The sequence below is a fragment of the Thermobia domestica genome, chromosome 6 (genome assembly GCF_964235325.1).
Source record: "Thermobia domestica chromosome 6, izTheDome1.hap1.1, whole genome shotgun sequence".
NCBI classification, from domain to species: domain Eukaryota; kingdom Metazoa; phylum Arthropoda; class Insecta; order Zygentoma; family Lepismatidae; genus Thermobia; species Thermobia domestica.
Window position 1 is genome coordinate 182,006,825 of NC_137459.1, and position 17,948 is coordinate 182,024,772.

Below are 17,948 nucleotides of genomic sequence, written 5' to 3' on the forward strand. Positions count from 1 at the left end.
TGAAGGAGAATATCAGGGACGGGGAGAAATAACACCTGAAACACTGCGACATGTGTGCGTGGTAGTATACAACACGGTATCCACATGTGATACCAGCAGGAGAGAAACCAATTTCAACACCCTGTTGCAGTAATGCCCACAAGAGTTTCGTCTTGAAGCGTGTACAGTGCGTACATAAGGTACGGAAATTTATTGTCAGTGACATATATAGTCTGCCCAGTAAACTTCGCAAGCAAGAACATAAATGTAGTTTAACTGCATTATCTATTTCACATCTTAAATGATTTTCATAACGAACTCATTATGAATTGCATTCCCTTATCCCGGGAAGTCAGCTTACCTAACTATGCTAGTGATTTTAACCGAGATTTGTAGCATTTTTGTTTCTTCCCTACAGCACAATTTTAACTTGCTTTCTGTTCAACTATTCATTTCTTCTGTTGTTACATTGGCAGAAAACGTTGTTTTCTTTTTTCAATTATCACTGGGACAAGTACCAGTGTGGAGCCAAACCTGCTAGTTCGATTTGAAAAAATCGAACAATTTAGATTGAATCCTATCACTTCCTACAAATTACTCTTTTTACATTTTTTTCGTGCCTTCACTCATAACAAGGTTGCTTTTGTGCAAGAGGCGTATGTTACAACCTGTATAAGGTCACAGGCTCATATATTTTTTTACAATTATGTTTACTTACATGTCCAGTGAGATGTTTATTCATATTTAAAAATTTACAAATCATGAAAATTTAACACCAGTGAATGTCTCTCTTCTTAATGAATAAATTCATGTTGCTTTAAGATACATGCAGGGTCTGCTGTTCATGGGAAATAAGAACAAAACTATGAAAGGTGATGATAATATGAAGAAAAACTATTTAAATACTTCTAAAATTGTTTATTTTTCTTCAATAGCAGAAAAAAATCAATTATTTGTCAATACCAATTTCTGGTAAGTTTCCTTATTATCACAGAACATACCATATCATTTATTGAGATACATATTTCAAAATCTGACTTACAAACAGCTAAAATATCTGTATTGATCATTATGTCTTTCATCAGCGGATGTGTATTTTGGCGCGTCAGTATACCGTAAGTATTTCTGAGCAAATATTGAAACAGATAAGAGGTCCATTTCCTCATACCTGACTCCTCCCATTTAGTGCATCATGCGGCATAGTTTAGGAGGGTTGACAAGCTAATTCATAGTAAATTTGTGAAATGAGAAAATGACACAAATATACATATGTTCTTAATACAATTCAAATTAAATTAAACTGAAATATACTAATTGTATAGACTATATTTTGATATCAATTATTTAATACCAGATGTTAATTTAGTGCACTTTTGCATCTAGAAAAATATATACCGTAATAACAGAATAAATAGTTTCAGTTATTAATAGTAAGTACCGTACCAAAACAGTAATGAAATGGTTGATTGCATTTATCATTTGAAAGCATATTCAGAATTATGAAAGAAATGAGCTGTCACAGAACGTCAAACCCTATAACACTTCAACCACACATCCACATAAACATACATGGCTTCAGCACATATTAAGTAAAAGTTTACAACAGGCTTAGTTTCCTAAGACTGTTCAGCAAATGATCACATGTACACATTGATAATGTTGATAACTCTTATTCTTTATTATACATAAATTGGAATATTAACCGATCTAAAATACTAAGTAAAATCAATATGACTTAGCGTAATTAATATTGAGTTTGAAAACAAATTCTCGTGATTTGTATAGGGTGACCACAAAAGGAAATCGTCCAGTTAAACCTCGAACTAAAATTGTCGTAAGCTTTTCTTTCTTTCTTTAATCGTGCAATAGATGAAAAATCATGAGCTTTACATCTACTGCAACAATATAATATATTACATATTCTACCAGTCCATGGAGAACTGTCCACACAAACTTTCATTTTAACGATTGCAATGACAGTAGCTTTTACTAAATTCATTTTGGGAGGAAAATATTATTTTAAGATAATAGATGTGCGTTGGTAGGGTGAGGTCACTAGGATATAGTCTTTATGCTTAACCATGTACACTCGTCTTAAAATAAGCTTGAACACTCAATCTTTCCAGAAGCTCTGTTATCAACTTGGGAATTGATCACACATACACACACACACTAGCACATTACACATTTTCTATTTATTTTTGTTTAATTGTAATCAATTTTGTACCAATTAAGTCCATCTGCAAAATAATGCAGGGTTATTACATGGAAGTTGATTGCTGTTAATTTAAGAAGTTGTAGTGACTATATCAATAAACACAATCTACTAAAGTGTTTTCTGGAATCAGAACGCATGAAGTAAAGAATTTTACATAAAAACGAAGTTGCTTCTTGAAAATTCAAACTTCACTTTTCTTTATTTTTGCGCGAAAATCATTATTGCTCGTTGTCCGCTGCACTCAATATTTAACTGAATCACCCTAGGTCAATTAGTAAATAGCTTAAGTTTCTGTCAAGTTGGTTTCGTACTGTTTTGGCACAATATACTTAGAAGAACCTCGGTGTAAATAGCGTTGATAGGTCCCTCCACGTGATACGAACTGGAACGACCCACAGAGGGAGAATCTTCGTCTGTTGGCATTTGTACAATCTGGAAATGGAAAAAGAAATGTTAGAAGCATGACCAAAGTTAAAGAATGAGGTATGTTGAAATCAGCTTTAACGCTTTACATAATCGTTAAAATTATAGATATCACTTCTTTTTAAAATTCAATTTTATTTAGCATTTAATTTCATTATGCTACTAATAAGACAAAATTTTAGGTTTCTTCAGAAAATTCTACTGAAAGCATAACTTTGCTTGTCTTCTGGGTGATATGAGAAAGTATGGGAAAGTGGTTCATATAACTATAGGGCTTATATAATTATAGCTATATATTCTATTAATTAATTATTCGTGGCTAAGCGGATAACATACGCGCCTCTGGCGTGGGAGACCCCGGTTTGATTCTTGGGGGGGAGCTCATGTGGTTTGGATTCCGCATTAATCAGTAGGTCCACGTCTCATATAGCCTCGCTGTTGAACGGGACATTAAACTCAAAATCACCAAATTCTATTAACCTTACATTCGAATCGAAAGTGACAGAAATCAACCATTTTCGGTTTTAACGTTGATCGCTGTAAAGTAAAAACGGAAATAGATAACAAGAAGCGGTTCCCTGCTTAAACCTTCCAATCAACCAAGCGATCCAAGAACATATTCCATCTCCACTTGATTTCTCTACTAGAACTGGGAGTGTTAGAACTCTACTATACTTCCGGTTTCAACTAGTATTGCCCTTGAGAAGAAACGAGAAATAAGGCTTCCTCATCTCGTCTCGTCTCGTGCTAAAGAACTTTCGTCTTGTGTCGAGTCTCGAAGAATTATTTCTCGTCTCGTCTCGATTCTTGAAAAAAACTCTTCTCGGCTTGATTTGTTTCTCGTTTTGTTTTGTAAATTTATGAAGAAATTTTTTTGCTCTGATTTTCTTCTTAATTTCATCTTGAAGTTATCAGAAAAAAGGTATATGAAGAATATGATCTAGCAACATTTACACCAAATATATTATTGAAGTATATTGTGTAATGATTTATGAATATTTAAACGTGGATAAATACTCTTCATTATGTTCGCGCGTCACTTTATATGTTTATACTATAAATCATGTAATATTAAAACTTTATTTAAGATAAAAGGAAACTAGTGTTGCTTATGAGACTCGACAAATTCCTCGCCTCGTCTCGAATTTGAAAATTTATTTCTCATCTAGTTTTCGAGACGATACGAGAAATTTTTGTCCCGTGGGCAACACTAGTTTCAATATTAGTTATAAACTACCATACCATAAAATAAAACATCTTCACGTTATGTTCACGGGACACAGGTGTTGTTCGTATGACATCATCCTCCTTTATATAACAACATACTCCATAATGCTGTATAAAAGCATGAATCGACGCGAGAAACCTCAGACATAGACAATTCAACTCTATTGCAAGGGGTCTCTGGTTCGTTCCCAGTTCATGTGAGTTTGTGGTGGTCAACATCATATCCGTGGGTTTTCTCGAAGTTATATCGTTTTATCCCACATCTTCATTCCACCAAATATTTTGATAATTCACCTTTATTAATAATCAATTTCCTATAATCTTTTAAGCATTGAACTAGAAGTGGGTACGGGGGATCAGTGGTATATTTCTTACCTTTGGTGAGTGAGGTCCAAAATTTCTCCAGCCAAATATGTTTGTTGTGGACACCATCGTGTCCGTGGGTTTTCTCGGGGTACTCTCGTTTCCTCCTATATTAACATTCTACCAATTATTCTATCATAATTTACTTCCCTTAATCATCCATCTCCCTTACCCTAACGAACATTTCGTGGGGCGTTAAACTGACAGATTTCAAATGACAGATATAAAACTAGAACTTCCGTTGATTTCATTTCAAAAACATAAGTTGGTCGTACAAGAAAGCAAGTAAGTGCAATCTTGTTGATAACAGCTGATTATCCTACCCACTTTTTCTTAAATTTCATTTTACTTACACATTGGTCATCAAATATTTTTAACTATTAGCAATAGAATAGCCTTCCTCTTTAACTTCTTACAGAAGAAAAACAACAAATACACCACAATGAATTTCATAATAATTAGCTGAACATGCACTATTTATACAGCACACAGTTCCAATATGAGCGTGAATCTCCTTCCCACTTCTCACTATATCTAGGCATGCGCACAAGTCGAGTCGAGTTGTCATTTAAGCCTGTCTCTATAAAAGGTCATCTCGACTCGTGTCTCGACTCGAAAATATGTTTCTGTCTCGACTCGACTCGAATTCCAGACAATAAGTCTCGAATTCGAGTCGAGACAAAATATACGAGTTAAAATATACGCACACATCAGCCAGAACATTATGACTACCTATCTATTTGACAGTATGTTTGCCTTTGGCGCGGATAACAAGAAGGCGCGTCTTAGCTTGCACGCAATGATCCTTGGTAGGTCGCTGGATAGAGTTGGCACCACATGTGCACACACAGGTCACCTAATTCCCGTAAATTCCGGTGAGGGGGGTGATGCGCTCTGAGTCACGTTCAATCACATACCAGATGTGCTCGATTGGGTGCAGATATGGCGAGTTGGGGGGCAGCACATCACTTGAAACTATCCCCTGTGTTCCTCGAACCATTCGATCACACTCCTGGCCTTGTGACATCTGGTCGAAAAATACCACTACCGTTGGGAAACATGGTCGTTATGAAGAGATGTACGTAGTCAGCAAGCAGTCTGCGATACGCCTCGGCCGTCATGGTGCCTTGCTCGAGCTCCACTAGACATATCGATGCTCACGTGAATGTTCTCCAGAGCATAATTAAGCCGCCGGAAGCTTGTCTTCGTCCTGCAGTACAGGTGTCAAGGAGCTGTTCCCTTGGAACACGATGAACTCTCACTCTTCCATCGTCATGATGAAGAAGGTATCGGGATTCATCAGACAATGCAACGCTCTACCACAACCACTATACCAAAGTCCAGTGGCGATGGTCACGTGTTCACTTCAGTCGTAGTTGTCGATGTCGTGGTGTTAACATTCGCACATGGATGAGTCGTCGACTGTGGAGGCCCATCGTTAAGAGTGCTCGGTGCACTTTGTGTTCAGACACACTTGTACTTTGCCCAGCATTAAAGTCTGATGTTATTTCCGCCACAGTTCGCTGCTTGTCCTGTTTTACCAGTTTGCCCAACCTAGGACGTCCGACATCTGTAATGAGGTGGGGGAGCCCAACCCCCCGACGTTTGGACGTCGCTTCCCCATGGTTTCGCCACTTTTTGAAGACACTCACCACAGCCCTCTTCAAACACCCAACAAGTCCCGCCGTTTCCGAAATTCTCGTGCTGAGTGTCCGGTCCATTACAACCTGCCCTCTGTCAAACTCAGATAGATTGCGCGCCTTCCCCATTTTACACACGGCCAGCAATCTCACTGATACTATATGCACCGTACGTGTGTCTGACTAACAGGCATTTCTCGGCAGGTGACGCTGCTATCGGCTGGATGGGTTTGTTTATATCGAATAGTAGGTAGGTGGTCATAATGTTCTGGCTGATCGGTGCATAATAAATAAATTTAAAATGCAGGAAGTTTTCAATATTCTGATTAACTTGCAGGAAATTTCAATATTCTGATTAACTTGCAGGAAACTTCACAAGTTATGGCAAGAAGCAACTGACTTGGACAAGACAACGGATAGTTGATGAGGCAATCTCTTTTCTGATTTTGGACTTGTGCCGCTTTGATGTCAAGGAATATTTCATACCTTGTGAAATTTTGATATTTGGTGCTCATCAGCCGCGCTTCCATTTTTATTTTTTTTAATTTTTTTTCCGTTTTACGATAATTAAAAAAAAAAACATTGCGCAGTTCGAATACATGTTCACTTTTTCATTCAATCCAACTCAAGCCGCTGCAGATACTATATAGCTGTATTCGTTTACGAAGAATTAATTGCGTATCAGAAATACACCCCAACAAAAAATTCTGCGTGCTCATCTGCTCAGTATTCAAGGTTTTAGTAACAACCTGAATTCTTAAGGTGGGTCACCACACGGAAGGCGGTACGTAATTGAGCTCATTCCCTTAACTACTGTCCAATAAAACGTTACACATTATAAATATTGTAGTCTAAGATAGAGTTGTGTTTCAGCTACAACGTAAGACACTGATTCATTTGGTTGTGTCTTCTGATATCGTAAAAGAAAACAAATAAAAGAAAATATTTGATTCGTTTTACAATGAGCACACAAGATGTCACTTGCTGTTAAATTTTACTAGGAGGACCCAGTCTTATGTAATGTTTATTTGTATGTGTCAGGTATTTTAAAGTAGCGAATCTTATTACGAAATAGATATGTTGTTCAACTGTTTTTCGTGTTATGTTTCACATTTTATTTAAATATTAATTTATCTTTAAGGGAATACATTTTGAGAAGAAACTTGCGCAGAACGCCATAACGCGTTGTTGCCAAATTTGTACGTTCACTGTGGTAGTCACAATAAGAAAATTCCTGGATTCTAGCGTTGCACTTCAAGAAGCGGAACTTAGCTATCCATTGCGGAAAGGATCGAAAACTAATTTCTCCAGTAAGTATCTAAGCTGCCGTGTAACGTGGGTTTCTGTCACCACGGCATGGCGCGTCCTTAGGTTGCGGATCGAGGAGAAGGCCTCTAGATATAGAGGTTAGCTGCGAATATACTGAATAAGCTGTCGCGGACAGCAGACTAGGAGTGGTCCTCCAGCTTGGGGGTTTGGATAGGGCTAACAACCTTATTCTGTAAAAAAAAAAAAAAAAAAAAAAATTGTTCAGAAATATTCACAAAGGCCTTGGACAAGGACTGATAACTTGGACGACCTCAGCAAAAGAAAATCGACATGAAATTTGGAACATGGAATATTAGGAGTCTTTATAGGGCAGGCGCGTTAAAATCCGTAACGAGAGAGTTAGAGAAATACAGGATGGACGTAGTAGGAGTTCAGGAAGTTAGGTGGGAAGGAAATGGATCTGCGAATTCCGGAAATTTTACGTTCTTTTACTTGAAGGAAACAAAAATCACCAGTTAGGAACAGGGTTTTTCGTTCATAAACGTATATTACCAGCAATTAAACGGGTTGAATTTGATACTGACAGACTTTCTTTTATTACTCTTAAGGGGCGGTGGTGTGGTATTATTGTTTTAAATGTACATGTCCCAACTGAAGATAAGGATGACGATATAAAAGACAGTTTTTACGAAGAAGTGGAACGGATATTTGACCAACTCCCGCGAATACATATGACAATTCGATTAGGGGATTTCAATGCGAAGGTAGGACAAGAGGATATTTTCAAACCGATTATAAGGAACGAAAGTCTGCATAAGGAAAGTAATGACAACGGTGTTAGACTCGTGAACTTTGCAACATCCAAAAACCTAATCGTGAAGAGTACAAAATTCCCACATCGCGACGTTCATAAATACACTTGGACATCACCAGACGGGAAAACACATAATCAAATTGATCATGTTTTAGTAGATAGAAGAAGGCAATCTAGCATAATTGATGTCCGGTCGTTTAGAGGGGCTGATTGTGACACTGACCACTAACTGGTATCAGCAATAATACGAGAGAGGTTATCGTTGAATAAAGATAATATTCATTGTCCGAAAACGGAGAGATTCAATTTAAAGAAATTAGAAGAGAGCCAGGTAAGAGAGAAATACCAGATTGAAGTTTCGAATAGATTCTCGGCTTTAGAAGAGTGGGAGTGCACTAGTGTTGAGGATACCTGGATTGAAATTAAAATTTCAGCAAAAGAAAAATTGGGACACGCGGAAATATGTACGAACAAACCATGCTTCGACCAGGAATACATAAAACTAGCAGAGAAGAGAAAACAGGCAAAATTACGCTGCCTACAAAATCCGAATGAAATGACTGCACAAAATTTCGCAGATGTCAGGTGGGAAACTTCCAAAACTTTTAGAACAAAGAAACGAGATTTTCTGAAAGCTAAAATTAAGGAACTTGTAGATAATAGTAAAAATAAAAACATTCGGGACATGTATAAGGGGATCAGCGAATTTAAGAAAGGCTATCAACCTCGTGCTTTTACATTAAAGAAATCTGACGGTACAGTTCTCACTGACACGGATAGCATCTTAAGTAGATGGAAAGATTTCTTTGACGATTTGCTTAACACGCAACCAAAAACTAGTGTGCGTGGAGAAAAGGAGATACACACCGCAGAACCGTATATTCCAGAACCCAACCGAATAGAAGTAGAAACCGCTATAAAGAAATTAAAGAAACACAAATCTCCGGGTGTAGATGAAATTTTTGCTGAGTTAATTTTAGCTGGAGGCAAAAAATTGTGGAACAAGATACACAAACGCATTCTTCTTATCTGGAAAAAGGAAGAATTGCCACAAGAGTGGAAAGAATCAATCATTGTTCCAATTCACAAGAAAGGCGAAAAAACTGACTGTAATAATTATCGAGGCATTTCTCTTCTGTCAACATCCTATAAAATCCTTTAAATATTCTATTAGCAAGACTGACCCCATACGCAGATGAAATTATTAGAGATTATCAATGTGGATTTAGACAAAATCTATCAACTATCGACCAAATATTTACCATTCGCCATTTACTCGAAAAAACGTGGGAATACAATACCCCGGCACATCAACTACGACTCGCTTAGGACAGAAACATTATACAACGTTCTTACAGAACTTGGAATACCGAGAAAGCTAATTAGATTAATTAAGATATGTTTAAATTAATCCCAAAGTAAAGTCCGGGTAGGAAAATTTTTGTCCAAGAGCATTCACGTCGAAAATGGCCTGAAACAAAAAGATGCGTTGTCGCCATTATTATTTAACTTAGTTCTGGAATACGCTATAAGGAAAATCAAAGATAGCAACCAGGGCCTACAGTTGAACGGTATTCACCAGGTTATGGCATATGCTGATGATGTAAATTTAATAGAGGATGATAGGAGAACAATAGAAAGAAATGCAGAGGTCTTATTAAACGCTTGCAGTGACATGGGTTTACAAGTAAATGCAGAGAAAACTAAATACATGGAAGTGCGTCCGGACCGGAATACAGCAAATTATGGATGCGTTAAAATATTAAATACTACTTTTGATGAAGTGGATAGTTTCAAATATCTAGGATCAATATTAACAGAGGAAAATCATATTCACGAAGAAATTAAATGTCGACTAAAAGCAGGGAAGTCGTGTTACTATTCGGTTCAAAATCTCTTGTCGTCGCGAATTCTGTCGAGGAATTTGAAGCTTAAAATATACAAAACGATAATCATGCCTGTTGTTCTGTATGGTTGCGAAACATGGTCGCTTACTCTGAGGGAAGAACATAGACTGAAAGTATTTGAGAACAAGATCCTGAGACGAATATTCGGACCCAAGAAGAACGGAGATGGGGAATGGCGGAAACTTCATAACGAGGAACTACATAATTTATATGATTTACCCAACATTGTTAGGGTCGTCAAGTCTAGGATGCTTAGGTGGGCGGGTCATGTAGCTAGAATGGAAGAAAGTAGAAACGCTTTCAAAGTCTTAACTGGAAGACCAATCGGAAAACGACCATTAGGAAGACCTACGCGCGGATGGGAGGACAATATTAAGATGGATCTCGCAGATACAAAGTAGAAACTGGATGCAGTTAGCTAAGGATAGAAGTGAGTGGAGAGCTTTTGTGAACGCAGCATTGAACCTCCGGGTTCCATAGGCCATAAAGTTAGTTAGTTAGTTAAGTATCTAAGCTGAATTTAATGATTACTTCCTTTATTATCTTGCATCGGTAAACACTCGACACTATCTGGCAACGCCGCACTATTCAAGCAGCGTTTAGCATAGCACCGACAACACCTAGTGATCCATCTTAAAATGCGACCGTAAACTGCATTAGATATCTAAGCAATTTGTATGAAAAGTCAAGCACATGCTGATTAAGGTCTTTCTAGCAAGCACTTCTGTTGTTCATAATCCTTATGAATTCCAGTAGGAGAAAAACAGAAAAGAAAGAAGCAAAAATGGTCATTTTGCAACTGTGACTCACTCGGGCTCATGCTCTCTATCCTTAATGTAGTTCGCGTTTGCTAATCTCAATGAGGATCACACTAGTCAAGATTCGCACTAGTTCGAGCTTGAGCTTGATATTCACTGTGAAATTGTCTTTAGCCCGATCTCGTGCTCATTAACCTCACTGGACTAGAGCTTAGTAACGGCTTCGGGTCGATCCTCAATGAAGCTTGCACTCGCTAGTTATCTAGAAATAGTGAGCGTTTTCTTCAAAATAATATTAAAAATTATAGAAGAATTTTCGAGACATTCGAGTCGAGTCGAGATTTTTACGAGCAGTCTCGACTCGACTCGTGTTTCGACTCGAAAACTCGATTCGAGAAATAAGTTTGTCTCGACTCCTCTCGGATTTTACAAAGTATGTCTCGACTCGAATCCCGACATGTCTCGACTAGTGCGCATCCCCAACTATATATGTGTAAGTCTTTTTGCGAACACAAGTAAGGGATTGCAAGACTCTCAAAGGTAGTGAATTGCTATAGACAAAGATATAAATGTAGTATTTTAATATATACGTAGAATGTTGGGGTGAGTTTCAGGTAAACTCGGATAAGTAACAGATGATACCAAATGCAAATATTTTTTCTTGTAATTCCATATCCGTGTACCCCTCATTGTGGGTCCACAAGCCTACGAAGTTGCCAGCTTTTAATAGATTTTGTCATTCAGATTAAAAAGCAAAGTGACTGAAATGTCCATCAACCCCGGTCCGCACCTCTACTGGTTGCCTTCCACAAGAGTATCAACCTAGTTGAAATGTTAAAATAGGACCAAAATGACGCCTAAAATGTTTAACAGAAAAATAAAGACAAGTATTTTCTTTCTTTTCTTTCCCTTTCCTTGCTTATTTTTTTCTTTTTATTCTTTTGAAAATTTGAATGAAAACTGAAAAATCTACCAAAAAAATTGAAATCAACCAGCACAAACGGCACTTTTCCAGCACTTGTAGTTTTCCAGATCTCATTGTCGAAAAATTGGATACAACATATAAACTTCTCTAGTATTTTAATATATAGACTAGCTGAACCTGCGCTTTCTACACAGCGCATTATTCACATGTGAGCATGAATCTTCTTGTCATTCTTCACAATATCTGTACAGACACAAGTGAAGGACGTCTTCATAAAAATTGGCAAGGAGTACCATAAAGGGGAGATTTTCTTGATTATTTTAATCATTATCTTGCACCATTTGCAAGATTGAGCGTACTTCCGATTGCAGTTTCTAATTCATGTATGATCAGTGTTTTTTCTTCTTTCTTCTTGCCTGCAGTATGTAATCAGCAAATACATCACATTCACAATTAATTATAATGTCAGTGATATATGGCGTTCATTGAGCAAAACGCTCCAGACAATAAAGATTCATCTTAGACTGGAGAAATGGTTATCCTTCATTTTCCATTTCCTTCATTCTTTTGGTCATGAAATAAACGCCTGAGAGACATGCAACCCCTACATACAACTATATAGTTGGAATGTATAGCTCGCAGGATATGATGTTTTACTTTTTTTAAAATTTCAACACTTCCAGTATACCCCTAAAAATGTAATAACGGCCATGTTTTTTTAATATTCAATTAGAACTGAACAACAACACAAAATTTGGAATAACCAATGAAAACGGCACGTTTCTTGCACTTGTGGTTTTCGAGGTCTCATTCTCGAAAGGATTGGAGACAAACATATAAACCTAGGAATTTAATATATAAACTAGCTGAACGTGCCCTCTGCTCTCTACACAGCGCATCATTCACATATGAACATGAATCTCCTTGTCACTCCTCACAATATCTTCACATGTACCTTTATAGACACAAGTGAAAGACGTCTTGACAAAAATCGGCAAGAGGTATCATAAACGGGAGACTTTTTTTCTATTATTTCTTCAATACCCCGCACCGCTTGCTAGATTTAAGCCTACTTCCAGTTGGAGTTTCTAATTCATGTGTGATTAGTGTTTTCTTTCTTCTTGCATGCAGCATGTAATAAGCAAATACATTACATACACAGTTAATTATATAAATAATAATTAATATTTTTCTGATCAGAGTATGTATTTCTTCATTAAAAATTATAATATTTCGCAACAGTTATCCTTTATTTTTCATTATTTTGGCCATGAAACAAACACCTGATAGATATATAATCCATGTATGCAACTATGTTGTGTTCGAATATATAACTCATAGGATATGATTTTTTTTTCAATTTCAACACTTCCAGTGTACTCATAAAAAGTGTAATAAAGAATTAAGGGCCATGATTTATAAATATTCAATTAGAACGAGACGATCTACTCAAAATTTGGAATCGACCAGTGAAAACGGCACGTTTCTAGTACTTGTGGTTCTCGAGATATCATTGTCGAAAGGACTGGAGACAAACATATAAACTTAGCATTTTAATATATAGACTAGCTGGACCTGCGCTCTCTACACAGCACATCATTATCGTATGAGCGTGAATCTCCTTGTCATTCCTCACAACATCTGTACATGTCCCTTCACACACACAAGTGAAAGACGTCTTGATAAGTCGGCAAGCTGTACTATAAAGGGGAGATTTTCTCAATATCTCGCACCATTTGCAAGATTGTGCCTACTTACGGTTGGAGTTTCTAATTCATGTATAATCAGTGTTTTCTTTCTCCTTGCATGCACTATGTTATAGGTAAATACATTCCATACACAATTAATTATAATGTCAGTGATATATGGTGTTCATTGGGCAAAACACTTCAAACAATCAAGATTCATCTTAGCTTGAAGAAATGGTTATCTTTCGTTTTTCACTATCATTTGACTATGAAACAAACGCCTGAGATATATGCAACCCATATATACAAACATTGTGTTGGAATGTATAACTCATAGGATATCATGATTTAAAAATCAACAGTTCCAGTGTACCCCTAAAAATGTAATAAAGAAATAACGGCTACGCTTTTCAAATATCCAATTAGAACTGTACAATCTACACAAAACTTGTAATCGACCAGCGAAAATAGAACTTTCTAGCACTTGTGGTTTTTGAGATCTCTTTGTCGAAAGGATTGGAGACAAACATATAAACCTAGCATTTTAGTATACAGGGTGAGTCAAAATAAGTGTTACAAGCCAATATCTCGCGAACTATACATCATATAAGAAAAATATTAAGAGACAATGTACAATACAGAGGGGCCTAAGAAATGAGTCAAACATTAGATTTCCCCCGCCCCCCATTTTGGGGGGAGGGGGGTGAACGTGAAATTTTCAAATGGGAACATAGGTCGAGTGATACCTCGTTCGAAAGAGCTTGAAAAATTGAACAATTTTTGTCGGAAACAATTTTTGATATGGGGCACCGTTTTCAAGATGGGCCCCAAAAATGGTCCTGTATCCGATAAAATTTCCAGTACTTATAAATAAGTGTTACAAGCCAATATCTCGCGAACTATACATCATATACGAAAAATATTAAGAGACAATGTACAATATAGAGGGGCCTAAGAAATGAGCCAAACACTGGGTTTCCCCCGCCCCCCAATTTGGGAGGAGGGGGGTAAACGTGAAATTTTCAAATGGGAACATAGGTCAAGTGATGCCTCGTTCGAAAGAGCTTGAAAAATTGAACAATTCTTGTAGGAAACAATTTTTGATATGGGGCACCGTTTTCAAGATGGGCCCCAAAAATGGTCTTGTATCCGATAAAATTTCCAGTACTTATAAATAAGTGTTACAAGCCAATATTTCGCGAACTATACATCATGTACGAAAAATATTAAGAGACAATGTACAATACAGAGGGGCCTAAGAAATGAGTCAAACATTAGGTTTCCCCCGCCCCCCATTTTGGGGGGAGGGGGTGAACGTGAAATTTTCAAATGGGAACATATTGTAGGTCGAGTGATACCTCGTTCGAAAGAGCTTGAAAAATTGAACAATTTTTGTAGGAAACAATTTTTGAAAATGGGCACCGTTTTCAAGATAGACCCCAAAATTGGTCCTGTAAGAGATAAAATTTCCAGTACTTATAAATTGGAAACGGCTAAGTAGAAAAACATGAAACAAAAAATGAAAAAGGTAAACGCCATAGGCAACGTGGAATGGTGTTGTCGTGGTGCCCCAGGACCCCATCATGGGGCCCCGGGAACAATTTTAAAATTTCAAATCTGAATATAGGTCGAGTGATACCTTGTTTGATAGATTATGGAAAACCAAACAGCTTAGAAAAAAAAATGTTTTGATTTCGGGCAAGCCTGTTACAAAATGGCCGCCGGAAATGGTTCCACATTCAGATAGAAAGTGCAGTGTTCAAACTGAGTGTTACAAGCCAATATCACGCGAATTATTGCATCAAATAAAAAGTGTTAAGAGTCCATGTACAATACAAACAGGCCTAAAAATATGTCGAACACGAGGTTCCATCATCATACTGTAAGTGAATAACAAGTAAAATTTTCGGAGGCAAAATCGACCCTTAACGTAATAATAATAATAATAATAATAATAATAATAATAATAATAATAATAATAATAATAATAAGAAGAAGAAGAAGAAGAAGAAGAAGAAGAAGAAGAATACGCAAAATAGTAATAAAACTAGTAATAATAATAATAATATGAATGAAAATAATAAGACAATGAATAATACTAATACGTATGCGCAAAAAGACGTCGTTCCTCAATCACTACAATCCTATGAGAAAGGGATAGGAAGGTACCTATTAGGCCCTACTTGTAGGCAACATCTCAGCATGTGCCCAGTTAGAGTAAGGAAAGCCCGTCAATGTCATTGCCTGGGGAATGGAACCGATGGCCTTCGGAACATAGTACAACGATAACGTTGTATATTGCATTAACAATCTGTACCATCTTATAAAAAAAAAGGATCAGAGGCGAATTATTTGAGCCGTTTTATACAAAGAAAAGAAAGTTGCAAAGAAATATCTTTAGATTATTTTTGATCGTCAACTATTAATGTAATCGCTATGGAAACGTAATAAATGTAAGTGTAAGTGTGCAGACGTAGAAAGAACGGGATATAAACTTTGGTGATAAGTTTTCCGTATAAGTAAACGAACACTATCGTATTGATATTATTAGTTTGGGTAGCGTTTGAATAGAGCAATGGCGGTGTTTGATCATGTTGCTGGTGTTGGGGGAATGTAGAAGAAACTATCGTAGCGCGGCACGAATGTATGCAATGCGCTATCCCCAACGCCAACAAACATCTCACATGGCATTTCTGCGATTGGAGAGACGTTTGCGGCAACATGGTAGTCTTGTCCGGGGACGAGGTAGGGGTCGTTACCGCTCTGCAACCAATGAAGAACGTGCAACAGGAATATTGGCAGCAGTGCACGTAGACCCACATGTTACCACGAGATATCTCGCTCAGGCCAGTGGAGTTAGCCAAAGATCTGTAGTGCGTATTTTGCACGAGTACATGTTTCATCCGTATCATATCATCTTACATCAGGAACTATCTGGCAATGATTTTCATGCCAGATTGCAATTTTGTCTATGGTTGGAAGGTATGGAAAACAGACAGCGCAACTTCATATCCACCATCTTGTTTAGCGATGAAGCTACATTTACAAACACAGGACACGTAAATCGACATAATATGCATTATTGGGCTAGGGAAAATCCACTATGGCAGAGAGAAGTTGCTCATCAGCATCGGTGGTCTCTTAATGTATGGTGTGGCATCCTTGGTAACCATATCATTGGGCCATATTTTTTTGATGGACGTCTTACTGGTGATACCTATGCCGCATTTATCAGTGATGTACTATACCCGGAGTTGTTAGAGAATATTCCTTTCGCTGAACGTATAAGAATGTGGTATCAACATGATGGTGCTCCAGCACACAACGCACGTCAGGTCAGAGCCTTATTGGACCACCGTATGGCGAATAAATGGATTGGGCGTCGAGGTCCTATTCACTGGCCTCCACGATCTCCTGACCTAACCCCACTTGATTTTTTCCTCTGGGGTTATGTTAAGGATCGGGTAATGTCCAACGTACCAACAACTACTGATGATATGAAGGCGCGTATCCAAGGTGTGTGTGCATCTATCACTCCAGAGATGCTACATGATGTACGAACATCCCTATGCCGCCGCTTACGGAGGTGTGTGGAGCAGGATGGAGGACATATCGAGCATCATTTGTAACACGGTAAGTGTTGAAATTATTTGCTTTACAGTGATTGAAATTACAATTTTTAACATCGCACATACCCGTAGAATTACTAAACGTTATCCTACTACTTTACAGGATATTAGGTTGTGGTAATGCTGTTGTGACAGGCTTGTCTGAAATCAAAACAACTTTTGTAGTAAGCTGTTTGGTATTTCACGATCTATCAAAGAGGTATCACTCGCCCTATGTTGCGATTTGAAAATTCCATGTACACCCCTCCATACAAAAGCGGGACGAGGGAACTTCTTTAACACAAATTTCAGGCTTTCTGTATTGTACATTGACTCTTAACACTTTTCTTATTTGATGCGTAGTTCATTGCGTTGATATTGGCGTGTAATACTCAAATTGAACACTGCACTTTCTATCTGAATGTGAAACCATTTTTGGCGGCCATTTTGAAACAGGCTTGCCCAAAATGAAAACAAATTTCGTATGAAGCTGTTTGGCTTTCCACGATCTATCAAACAAGGTATCACTCAACCTACAGGTATATTCCCATTAATAATTTTGAAATTGGTCCCGGAGCCCCATTATTAGGGCCCTGCGGACACCACGACAACATCATTCCACATTGCCTATGATGTTTCCGTTTTTTATTTTTTGTTTAATCGTTTCCTACTCATACGTTTCCGATTTATAAGTACTGGAAATTTTATCGGATACCGGACCATTTTTGGGGCCCATCTTGAAAACGGTTCCCCATATCAAAAATTGTTTCCTACAAAAAATGTTCAATTTTTCAAGCTCTTTCGAACGAGGAAACCTAATGTTTCTCATTTCTTAGGCCCCTCTGTATTGTACATTGTCTCTTAATATTTTTCTTATATGATGTATAGTTCGAGAGATATTGGCTTGTAACACTTATTTATAAGTACTGGAAATTTTATCGGATACAGACCATTTTTGGGGCCCATCTTGAAAACGGTGCCCCATATCAAAAATTGTTTCCTACAAAAAATGTTCAATTTTTCAAGCTCTTTCGAACGAGGTATCACTCGACCTATGTTCTCATTTGAAAATTTCACGTTTACCCCCCTCCTCCCAAATTGGGGGGCGGGGGAAACCCAGTGTTTGACT

General features: G+C 37.5%; 1 protein-coding gene across 4 annotated transcripts in view; it reads right to left on the bottom strand.

Annotated features, from left to right (window-relative positions):
- Positions 1–882: 882 nt before the first annotated feature.
- LOC145688349 (cadherin-like and PC-esterase domain-containing protein 1) overlaps positions 883–17,948 on the bottom strand; it is a 1,309,510-nt gene continuing 1,292,444 nt past the window's right edge. For all 4 annotated transcript variants that reach the window (XM_081762492.1, XM_081762493.1, XM_081762494.1 and 1 more), the window contains one exon: positions 883–2,629. In XM_081762492.1, coding sequence (XP_081618618.1) covers positions 2,492–2,629 — 138 coding nt within the window. In that variant the 3' untranslated portion in view covers positions 883–2,491. The remainder of the gene's footprint in view (positions 2,630–17,948) is intronic.